The sequence below is a fragment of the Anabrus simplex genome, chromosome 2 (assembly GCF_040414725.1).
Source record: "Anabrus simplex isolate iqAnaSimp1 chromosome 2, ASM4041472v1, whole genome shotgun sequence".
Classification (NCBI taxonomy): Eukaryota; Metazoa; Arthropoda; class Insecta; order Orthoptera; family Tettigoniidae; genus Anabrus; species Anabrus simplex.
The window spans coordinates 920,483,687-920,496,451 of NC_090266.1; the positions used below are offsets into that span (position 1 = coordinate 920,483,687).

Genomic DNA, 12,765 nt, shown 5'->3' on the forward strand with positions numbered 1-12,765 from the left:
GTAAGTAACATGCACATGCAATTTTTTTAAAAAACTTATTTGCTCTTCAAAACACACAACTCACACCTGTTTTATTGTAGAAGTCAAAGTATGTTAAAAACATCAACACATGTGATACTTTATTATTAAACTTTTAGAAAACACAGACTTCCTAATGATACAAGTTTTATAAAAACATAGTACCATTTAAATTAGAAATAAGAAGTTTTTAAAACTAAAAATAAGGGTATTTAACATTGCAATACAGAAATCAAAATAATGTGTGTGTGACTGAACATCAAGATCAATTTTAGACTTTTACATTTCCCATCCAAGCACATTTTAACACTACAATGCATCAATGTAACTTAGAATTAGTCATCTAAAGTTAAAATAAGTACTGTTTTAACATTATATGTTATTTTTTTTAAAAGATCAAGGTTCTTCAGCAGGGTTGAAACCGGTACTATGATGTAAAATGTTTTAAGTACCTTATAATAAATAATAATAATAATAATAATAATAATAATAATAATAATAATACTGATTAGGTGAAAAGTCTAATCTTTATACTTGTAAACAAAGGTATCATAGTAGGTTTAAATCTCTTACTTATACAGATCATCACACCTCAATGGGATGCTTTTGTACTCAACATGATCTAACACATTTGAAAATTGAATACGCCTTGATCCCTAGTTCCTCATTGCTGATTTCATCATGTAAGTTTGATCAGTTAATACCATAAAGTCATGAAGAAATTGTGAGTTTAGAAAATTTGCTTCAAAATCCATTGACACTTTGAAAATATCCTCTCATGCTTTCAACCAATCTAGTTATTATGTCTTTGCTGCCTTCCCAGGATTATGTATTTGACTACTGTGAACTTATTCCAAATCCATTTCATTGTTGATGTGGGTTGTACTTTCTAAATCATTTGCTGTATCACTTAAAGTTTTGGCCATTAGGATATGCAACACCCTCATGTCCTTAATTAGTTAACCAGGAGCATTTAATAATAATACTAATAATAATAATAATAATAATAATAATAATAATAATAATAATAATAATAATAATAATAATGTCCGACTCGTTGGCTGAACGGTCAGCGTACTGGCCTTCGGTTCAGAGGGTCCCGGGTTCGATTCCCGACCGGGTCAGGGATTTTAACCTTAATTGGTTAATTCCATTGGCACGGGGGCTGGGTGTATGTGTTGTCTTCATCATCATTTCATCCTCATCACGACGCGCAGGTCGCCTATGGGAGTCAAATAAAAAGACCTGCACCTGGCGAGCCGAACCCGTCCTGGGATATCCCGGCACTAAAAGCCATACGACATTTCATTTCATTTTCAATAATAATAATAATAATAATAATAATAATAATAATAATAATAATAATAATAATAATAATAATAATAGGTAAAATACTTTCACCCCCACTAAGCTAAGGCTGTACCTGATACCGTTAGGCGAGCATTGAACTTTAAGGAATGTACATTACCACATTTCGTAGAACAAAGTTACATATTATTATTATATTATTATTATTATTATTATTATTATTATTATTATTATTATTATTTGCTTTATGTCACAATAACTAATTTTACGGTTTTTGGAGATGCCGGAATTTAGACCCGCAGGAGTTCTTTTATGTGCCAATAAATCAACTGACACCATTGTAAAGTGACTCGAGACTGACATATTTGATGCACCTTCAAATACCACCAGACTGAGCCAGGTTTGAACCTGCCAAGTTGGGGTCAGAAGGCCAGCGCTCTACCGTCTGAGCCACTCGGCCTGGCGAAAGCCTTCTACTAGATATTCTACTGAGAAGTTTACCAAACTTATACATTCCCTTTCCATTAAAGGGTAGCACGTCTTTACTAAAATCACTGTATCTAAGCCAACTATTGCCATTGATGAAAAGGGCATCTCTGTTATGGCATAACCAGTCAAGAATAGAGTTAATGGTATTGATATAATGTTAATCACCATCGTGCCTGTATAAAACACCACTAACACAAAGCTTTTCGGCTGAAAACCTTCTTTTTTATTGCTGTTTTACGTGCATAAGTCTCAACCATTATGTCACTAGGTGTTGGCAAATTATGAACATCGTTTGTGCCAATGTGAACAATCATAACCTCTGTACCTTCATTGATATAGTCACTGTTGACATGTGGTGGCAGTTGACTGAATTGTATGCCTGGATGGCAGTATGCAATACTTTCGTCGACTTCATGTCCAACATTCCTACTTTCGTCACAGACATTATTTTCTTGGGTGATTCGGCAATTCGGTTGTATCACATGCCTCTTCACCCTCAGACTCCAAAACCTGAAAACTGTTGAGTCACTAAGGCATGGCATAAAGTTTCCGAAGTGTAACATGTGGCCGGTAGCCCTGCAATTCTTAGACTTAACCTCTTCAAAATAACTTTTGCATTGTCGCAGCACTTCAGCATTATTTAGTTTTTGTTTCCTTAGCTCAATGAGTGCATTCCCTCGGTCAATAGATATCATTTTTATTATGTTGTCCTTAGATATTAATTCGACTTCCAGAAATTTGATCTTGAACCTCAAATACCACAACTAGGAAGTGGGGTTTACTGAAATGAAGTCATCTGCCGGACCCGTCACTTTCCTACCATACAAATTCTTAAATATGCATGTACTGCAAGCATTACGACTTTCATCACTCTCATTTTAGTTGCATTACGCATCTCACCAGTGGCGGTAGGCTCTCAGGAGCACATGACCACGTGAACACCCAGTTCTAACGCATATTCACGCATTCATGGAGACAGGTAATTCAAAACTGTTTTGTTTATTCGATTTTGTCAAGTGATCGAAAGCATTCGGCTTATCTCGAAGCTCCCTTACCCTAACAGCTGTTTGTTTCGACTGACAAAGCCAGGGAGCACACTGGAGATTTTGCTACAAGCCTTAGGACTATACGCATGCGCATGGAGATGCCATCATGTTTGATGCACAGATATCACCATAAGCGAGGAGCATGGTAAGGAATGTGGCTTTCCATCTACAACCACCCTTAAACCCGAGATAGTACTACACTTGACCACAAGGGGACGCCACCTGCCATGTTACTATTGGCCACAGCTCCCAGAAGTTACTATTGCATTACATCGCCGAAAGATTTCGCTAGTAGCTAATTCTGAACAGGAGTTCATAATCACGGGATCAGAAAGTCAGAGCCTCAGCCAAACCCTGAGCGACTCAGGCCAGCAGTCGCAATTTAAGTTTTTTTTTTTTTTTTACACTCACAGATTAGTCTCGGAAAAATTCATCCTCGGTTATAAGGGTTCTACCATATTACGAGTAGAGAAGCAGCCGTACAAGGAAGTTCTAGCAAAACAATTTAAGTGATTTTGTACTTATTTGCATTCTACTTTGGTATATTTGAGACGTGAACAGAAATTTTCTTGTGAACCCCCTGAAAATTTAGTCACGAGCTGCCACTGCATCTCACACACATCATAACTGAACATTGCACTCAGAGAGAGAACTATATTACTGCTTACCATCATGTTCTTCATCTTCAAGAACTGCTGATAACGGTTTAAAAAAAAAAAGAAAGGAAAAACCTTATCCTTGATATGAAACTCAGATTTGCACTATTCCTTTTTCAGTGGAAGATAATACCTTTGATATTGATATTTGGATTTGAGTAAATAATTTTGCAAAATTAAAGCATAAGGGTATATTGTGATGTTTTACTATGCAAGTGGGTCCAAATCATAATGAATTCTGAGTTAGTGAAATCAAAATAGCAAGGCTTTACAGTCAAATTTATAATTAAAACAAACTTAAGTTTATATAAATACTCACATCACTAGAGAGCCAGACATCAAATAAACCCGGGAAGAGTACACTGCCCGACACCATAGGAATCATGGAAACAAATCTAGCGGCCATCTTGGGTGTAGTAGGTTGCCCTTTCACCAGTTCTAAAATGAGTGACACAAAATACGAATTGACACACAGGAACTTAAAAGAAAACTCAATTAATAAATCAGTTAAGAGTTCATTCATAATGCTGGGGCAATTCACATGAACTGAAACACACTTAAGAAACCTCGAACACAACCTTCATACTGGTAATTTCATAGATCATTTTTCTATATACAGTAAAGTTAAAAATAATGGAATGTGTAAGTCTTTTTAAAACATCCAGAGGATGGCAAATGAACTATAGTTTAATCAAACATTAGAAATAAAAATACATTTTGGTAATCAGCATGGAATTTGAGTTAGCCATCTGCTGATAGGATGAAAGTATAGTACGCGAACCTTTTCTTGAGCCCTGAAATCCATAGTGCATAATGGGAACTAGGGCTCAAGAAAAAGTTTGCGTACTATAGTGAATCCATCAATCTACAAGTAAAGAAATGTACTACTATACCAGGCAAAGTGTTTACAGGTTATTTGGTAAAGAGGATAAGCTAGATGAAAACCACAGATGTTTCACACCACAGAATGGGCTATCAGGACCAGAGCATCAGCATACGACTTGTAAATGAAAAATACTATAAGAGAAATAGATAGGCCTACAAACATGATATTCCTTCAATTATGTACATTATTATTGAAAAATTCAATCTAAACATTTTTATACTCTAGATCTAGAAAAGGGAAGGAAGGCAAGGAAAAAGATGTTGGCTCTACTGAGGGATTATGGAATCTAGGGGGGTTTTTACAAGCAATCAAAAGCATTAATGTTCACAATCAGGCAGCAGTGAAAATGAGTTCTTGGTTCAAAGTAAGTATGGAAGATCTACAAGGTTATAATCCTTACTGGGCGAGTTGGCCATGCGGTTAGGAGCACGCGGCTGTGAGCTTGCATTACAAATCATTGCTCTCATCCTTGTTACGTACTGAAAACAGCAAACTCACTAAGTTTATAAAAGGAGTATTTCATTACCCCACCTATTCAATACAATTAATTCCATAGTTATGTGGTTAAATAAACATAGAAATTACTAGATTTAAAGGGACATGTTTTGCCCTTATTTTGTTGGGAATCATCAGCCTTATTTAATCTTAAAACAAGCTTCGGTTGAGGACATTATCACTTATAAAAATTGAACTGTTCGTTTCTTAAAAGTATTGACACTGTGGAATAGTTATTATACAAACATATACAACACATGCTAAAAATACTTTAAACAATTTAAAATGTTCGTCTAAAAAGGAAAGAATTTTGTGTCATATTAATTCAAGCAATAACACATGTCCGACACTGACATGGATCCTCTTCGTAAAAAGTTTGAACATACGCATCGCTTAGGGATCGGATTATCGAACCCAAGACTTCAGTAGACAAGAATGGTATGACAAAACGCAAAAGCTGAGGCTGAATTCTGTTTTGTATGAAAAGCACATTGTGCTCTAGAAATGGTAATGAGGGAATTGTTTAGGAAATGTCCTACAAAAATAAGGATTGACCGAAAAATTAAAACAAATTGCCAGGGTTTCGGTGACAAATTAGTATTACTAGCATTTGACATACAAGAAGCAAAAACCCAGATATCAGAACTTCAATATATATACATACATACATACATACATACATACATACATACATACATACATACATACATACATACATACTGTACCGGGAACGCCGCTACGAGAGAAGTCCGAAGTATGTTTGTTGAACTTCGCACGAGGTGGAAGGTAGGCAGCCCGCCGAACGCAGTGACGTACCCAGCGAGTGACGTGGCCGCCGTAAGCCAGCTATGCGCAACCATGTATGGTAATGTTCCAGCTTACCCTCAAAAGTACATTTTGCGCCGCTTTATCGCTATTTCGACACTACCATCTTAAAAACCATTACAATGGACGTAATCTGTCAACATTTCAAGAAAATCCACCGAGTAATATAGGAGTTATAAAGGTAGATAATACCCGAGTTCTAGACACTTCCATGCGAACGTGTATAAAAGGAGGACCACCCGACCTACGAATTCAGTATCTGTCACTCCGCCGTCTCTGTGACACGGGTGACAGGAGGAGTATTATTATGCGTGTCGAACTTCTAGTTGACAGTCTTCAAAATCCAAGTATTGGAACTTCGGTATTTTCTCTGTGTTGTGTCGGGACTTTATCATATTCTTGAAGTGCCTGATTGGGACTTTGTTATTTTCTGCGAACATTGTGTTGGAACTTTGTCATATTGACACATTGGAACTTCGTTATTTTTTCGTGCCTCGTGATTGGACTTTGATATTTTCTTTAAGTGCCATATAGGAACTTCGTTATTTTTCTGAAGCGTCTCATTGGAACTTAGTTATTTTCGCCAAGTGTCGCGGTAAGACTTTATTATTTTCTTAAGGTGACAAACTGGAACATTGTCATCGGAACTTTATTTTCTTCGAGTGTCGTGTTGGGACTTATATTTTGACACATTGGAACTTTGTTATTTCTACACATTGGAACTTTTGTTATTTTTTTTGAAGTGCCACATAGGGACTCAGTTATTCGACGACGATTGAAAGGACTTTGAATTTTCACGAGTGTTGTGTACCACATGGAACTTACGTTTCAAACTTATTCGAACTTGTATTTTGTGAATCAATTTCTGGAACATTGAAATTTTCCGAGCGTGTAGGATGAACTTGTGCGCTACCAACATAAACTTTCATGTGAATGATATGACTTGTTTCCCCAAGTGCCTCATCGAACTTACGTCTTGTAAAAACTGTGGAACTTAGGGGACGTTCAATATTACGTTTAATTGTGAAATATGCAATATTTCTCAAGTGCTGCACGGGGACTTGTGTTTTGATTCTTATGCTCATTAAAGACTGTGACAATTCAGAATACGCATGTCGCATTCCCAGAAAGCCTAGAACTTTCCAGTATTTTGAGTGAATCCATAATTTATGAAATCAGACTTTTTCTTTCAAATATTACTTTCTTTAATGGCTATTCATTTCGCCTATCGACGGAACAGGACAGTTTCCGAGTGTTATTTATTCAGTTCATTTCCAATGTGTTTTAAATCTTCAGAACTATGCATTTAGAACTGTAGTGACAGTAATCCTCTGCAAGCCTCTAGAACATTCTGACTTGCAGTAAGCTTGTGTTATGAAATTGCATTTCTACCTGTACAAAGTCCAAATCATCTTGTTCTTCGAGTGATTATTCCAGAACGTTTTGATTTAATATCCAGAGTGCAGTAACAATCATTAAATGGTCATATCTGTTCAGACAGTGCCATGAATGTGTGGAGTGCCATGCAGAAAACTCAAGTGTGAATTATGTCTCACATCGAACCCTGGAATGTGTGCAAATCTTCGAGACATTCCAGAACTCCTCATCCGAGCAGGTGTGGTCCCTGCCCAGGCGATGTCCAGCGCCATCCCAGGACTCGGAGGTATCAACCAGCCACGACACTTCCATGCTGCTGTACGAAGGTGGTATGAACTTGCTTCTGATGATCAATAAACTCAATTTATCAAAAGAATCTCTAAAATTGATAACTATACCCCTCTCTGTACCAACACCAATGATAAAGCCACTCCCTAGGATAAGATCAATGCTCGTTAATTTAATATCAAGCGCCTTAAACATATGAACACTTTTTACGGGTACAATACATACATATGTACATACATACATACATACAAACATACATAAATACATACATACATTATCATTATAGACTGTTATGCCTTTCAGCGTTCAGAGGGAAAGCCTCTGAGAATTTACTAAACGTCGCCACAATCCTCGATTTGCAACTAGTGTGTTGTGGCCTCATTTAGTTCTATACCTCTTATCTTTAAATCCTTAGAAACCGAGTCTAACCATCGTCGTCTTGGTCTACCTCTACTTCTACTAACCTCCAGAGCAGAGCCTATCCTCCTCCATTCGCCTCACATGACCCCACCACCGAAGCCGGTTTATGCGTACAGCTTCATCCATCGAGTTCATTCCTAAATTAGCCTTTATCTCATCATTCCGAATACCCTCCTGCCATTGTTCCAACCTATTTGTACCAGCAATTATTCTTGCTACTTTCAAGTCTGTTACTTCTAACTTATGAATAAGATATCCTGAGTCCACCCAGCTTTCGCTCCTGTAAAGCAACAGACCGATGTAAAGATAGTTTCGTCTGGGAGCTGACTTCCTTCTTACAGAATACTGCTGATCGCAACTGCGAACTCACTGCATTAGCTTTACTACGCCTTGATTCAATGTCACTTACTATATTACCATCCAGGGAGAACACACAACCTAAATACTTGAAATTATCGACCTGTTCTAGCTTCGTATCACCAATCTGACATTCAATTCTGTTGAATTTCTTACCTACTGATATCAATTTAGTCTTCGAGAGGCTAATTTTCATACCATACTCATTGCACCTATTTTCAAGTTCCAAGATATTAGACTGCAGGCTTTCGGCACAGTCTGCCATTAAGACCAAGTTGTCAGCATAGGCCAGACTGCTTACTACATTTCCACCTAACTGAATCCCTTCCTGCCATTTTATACCTTTCAGCAGATGATCCATGTAAACTACAAACAGCAAAGGTGAAAGATTACAGCCTTGTCTAACTCCTGTAAGTACCCTGAACCGAGAACTCATTCTACCATCAATTCTCACTGAAGCCCAATTGTCAACATAAATGCCTTTGACTGATTTTAATAATCTACCTTTAATTCCATAGTCCCCCAGTATAGTGAACATCTTTTCCCTCGGTACCCTGTCACATGCTTTCTCTAGATCTATGAAACATAAACACAACTGCCTATTCCTCTTGTAGCATTCTTCAATTACCTATCGCATACTGAAAATCTGATCCTGACAGCCTCTCTGTGGTCTGAAACCACACTGGTTTTCATCCAACTTCCTCTCAATGACTGATCGCATCCTCCCTTCCAAGACGCCAGTGAACACTTTGCCTGGTATACTAATCAATGAGATACCTCGATAGTTGTTGCAATCCTTCCTGTTCCCTAGCTAATAGATAGGTGCAATTACTGCTTTTGTCCAATCTGAAGGTACCTTACCAACACTCCACGCTAATTTTACTACTCTATGAAGCCATTTCATCCCTGCCTTCCCACTATACTTATAATTTCAGGTCTAATTTTATCTACACCTGCTGCCTTATGACAATGGAGTTTATTTACTATCCTTTCCACTTCCTCAAGCATAATTTCACCAACATCATTTTTCTCCTCCCCATGAGCTTGGCTGTTTGCAACACCACCATGTTGATTTCCTTTTACATTGAGAAGATGTTCAAAATATTCCCTCCACCTCTCCAGCGATTCCCTGGGATCTATTATGAGTTCACCTGAATTACTCAAAACACTGTTCATTTCCTTTTTCCCTCCCTTCCTAAGATTCTTTATTACTGTCCAGAAAGGTTTCCCTGCTGCTTGACCTAGCCTTTCCAGGTTATTACCAAAATCTTCCCATAACTTCTTTTTGGCTTCAACAACTATTTGTTTCACTCTGTTTCTTTCATCTACGTACAAATCCCTGTCTGCCTTGGCCCTTGTTTGGAGCCATTTTTGATAAGCCTTCTTTTTATGTTTACAGGCTGCTCTCACTTCATCATTCCACCAAGATGTTCATCTTTTCCCATCTTTACACACAGTTGTTCCTAGGCATTCCCTTGCTGTTTCTACTACAGCATCCCTGTATGCCACCCATTCACTTTCTATATCCTGAACCTGCTTACTGCCTACTGTTCGAAACTTCTCACTAATCATACCCATGTACTTCTGTCTAATTTCCTCGTCCTGGAGATTTTCTAACCTTATTTGTTTGCAGACAGATTTCACTTTCTCTACCCTAGGCCTAGAGATACTTAGTTCACTACAGATCAGATAAGGGTCTCTATCATCGAAAAATCCGCAAAAAACTCGCACATTCCTAACAGATTTCCTAAATTCAAAGTCTGTTTAGATATAGTCTTTTATGGATCTGGTACCCCTAGCCTCCCATGTGTAGAGGTGAACAGCCTTATGCTTGAAGAATGTATTCATAACAGCTAAACCCATACTAGCACAGAAGTCCAGCAAACGCTTCCCATTCCCATTAGCTTCCATATCTTCCCCACATTTACCAATCACCCTTTCGTATCCTTCAGTTCTATTCCCAACTCTCGCATTGAAATCGCCCATTAGCAAATGGGCAAATATAATTGGCCTCAAAATACCATTTGAAAAAACGGAAATTATGCCCCAAAAACCAACACAACTAATTTACCGTAAATAGTAATAAAATCAAAATAGTAACTCAATTTAAATATCTTGAAGAAGTAATAACACATAACCTAAATGAAAACATCTCAATCTAAACAAGAACAAATAGATTAGCTAAAGCACAAAAATTGACATGGGACATCTACAAAAAGAAATGTACAGTAGAACCCCGTTTATCCGAAATAAAGTAGGCGGAGCCACTTCGGTTGACGTGTTTTTTCAGATGACACATGGTAAATATTTTCGGAAGTTAAATGTCGAAATAAAAATGCATAAACTCTGTTAAGCAAAGGTGCATACTGTATATTCACATTAAAATGTTTACATAATGTCACTCACTGTATAAAATCTGTGATTTTCTTCAGAATTTTCTTGGTGCAGCGCTGTCGCGCACCTATGTCGTGCCACCATTTGATCAACAATACATCAGCTGGTGTAGATTCATTGCTTTGTTCAACAAAGCACAAAGCAATAAGAAATAATTAAACATTCTTTTGTTACTACTGAACTGAATACTGTATACAGTAATTTTATTATAGTACTGTAATTAAAGCATGTGTTTGTATTTTAATAAAAATTTGAAATCGATCATACCTGTAATCGTCTGCATAATCTTCATGACGAATACTACAGAAATAAATAATAATAATACTTCCTGCTTGCTCAAGGAAAAATGTATCAAGGAACAAACTAGAGGGTAAGAACCTGTTTTGTTTTATGTTACACGTGCATTCAGTTATAAGTCATAATATAAAAATAGGGTTTGCCTAGTGGCTCTGAGCACATATAGCAAGAGAATTACTAATACCGACGGCTAAGATCGAGCAGGTAAAAACAAAATATTAAAATACAATTTTGCCGGAGCATTTCAGTTAACTTTACATGTTATAAACCTCATTTTAGGTCCGTATTGAAAATTTAACAGTTCAACAATGATAAAGGTGTTTTAATTTATTCCACCTATTCAATACTTATATTATCACGTATAGTTGTTACATAATTAAATTCTTAGTTACATGGGACATGTTTCGCCCTCAATTAAGGGCATCTTCAGCCTAAATACAATAATCAAAAATACAACTAAATTAAAAGTGGAAGTTAAATACAATCATCAAAAATACAACTAAAATAAAAAGTGGAAGTTAAAAGTTTAGTCTGTTCTTAAAATTCAGAACAATAAAATTGTGAAAAATGATAAAATAATTTTAATTTAGTTGTATTTTTGATTATTGTATTTAGGCTGAAGATGCCCTTAATTGAGGGCGAAACATGTCCCATGTAACTAAGAATTTAATTATGTAACAACTATACGTGATAATATAAGTATTGAATAGGTGGAATAAATTAAAACACCTTTATCATTGTTGAACTGTTAAATTTTCAATACGGACCTAAAATGAGGTTTATAACATGTAATGTGACAGCCAACCAGGCAAAATGTAGATTAAATAAGTTTCTCAATCTGAAACTGAAGATTTGTAAGTTAGGAAAAGATTTAGCTTTTCTTAAACAATGTCTGAGACTAAAACTTGTACCTACTTTTCTTAAATCAACACAACGTAAGAACATAAGCAATCCAAGCCATAATGTAACCCAAAATAAGGTAAATGAATTATGGCTTAAAAATGAAATCAAGGCATATTACAGGAAGAAGTCCAAATTGAATTTGCAATTATATAACGTTCACTTAGCGGTGACACAGGATTTAGCCCCATTAGAATGGCAGTCTTTTTATCAACACATGGAACACAAATTAACATACGCACTTAGTAAGAAACAGGATACATTGAATAAGAAATTGAATCATTTAATAGACACACAAATACGTCGTAGTAAACAAACGAAACAAGAACAAATTAAGGGCCCATCGGACAATGTTACTCCCACGGTAGTTAACTTGACCAAGGTAAAATTTACGGAAGGAGAGAATGACCTACTTAAAAGGGGTCCAAAATACAATTGGCCTAATAAAGATAGAGAAATAGATATCATTAACACAGTTGCAGAAGCGGAGGCGAACATATCAAAACTCCCACGCGATGTACAAGATGAAGTAAGATTGGAGTTAAAGAAGAAATTACCCAGACTGGCTAAAGAAATTTATTCCAATTTTGATCCCAAACAACAAAAAACAATAAAAAACATGAAATCGAAAATTGAAGATAACAATATTATAGTAACCAAGGCTGACAAGGGGGGTGCGATCGTTTTGATGGATAAAGATACATATATCAAGAAAACTGAAGATTTTTTTGATAATAATAAATACACATTAGTAACAAAAAATCCGCTAACTAAAATTCAACGCAACTTAAAAGCCTTACTTAAAAGATCCACATCTCTCTTTACTGAACAAGAACAATTAAAACTTGTCAATATGAATCCTAGGCTCCCGGAAACTAGAGCTATGCCCAAAATACATAAAAAAGATATTCCGATTCGTCCGATTATCAATTGCCGTAATTCTCCCACGTATAAAGTCTCCAAATACATTCACAATTTTTTGAAAAGACATTACACTTTTAATAATAAA

General features: G+C 36.3%; 1 protein-coding gene across 1 annotated transcript in view; it reads right to left on the reverse strand.

Moving 5' to 3' along the window:
- Nucleotides 1-12,765, reverse strand: part of LOC136863731 (coiled-coil and C2 domain-containing protein 2A) — a 569,644-nt gene that overhangs the window by 147,123 nt on the left and 409,756 nt on the right. The window contains exon 22 of the mRNA XM_067140086.2: nucleotides 3,837-3,955. Within this exon, the coding sequence (XP_066996187.2) occupies nucleotides 3,837-3,955 (119 nt within the window). The remainder of the gene's footprint in view (nucleotides 1-3,836; nucleotides 3,956-12,765) is intronic.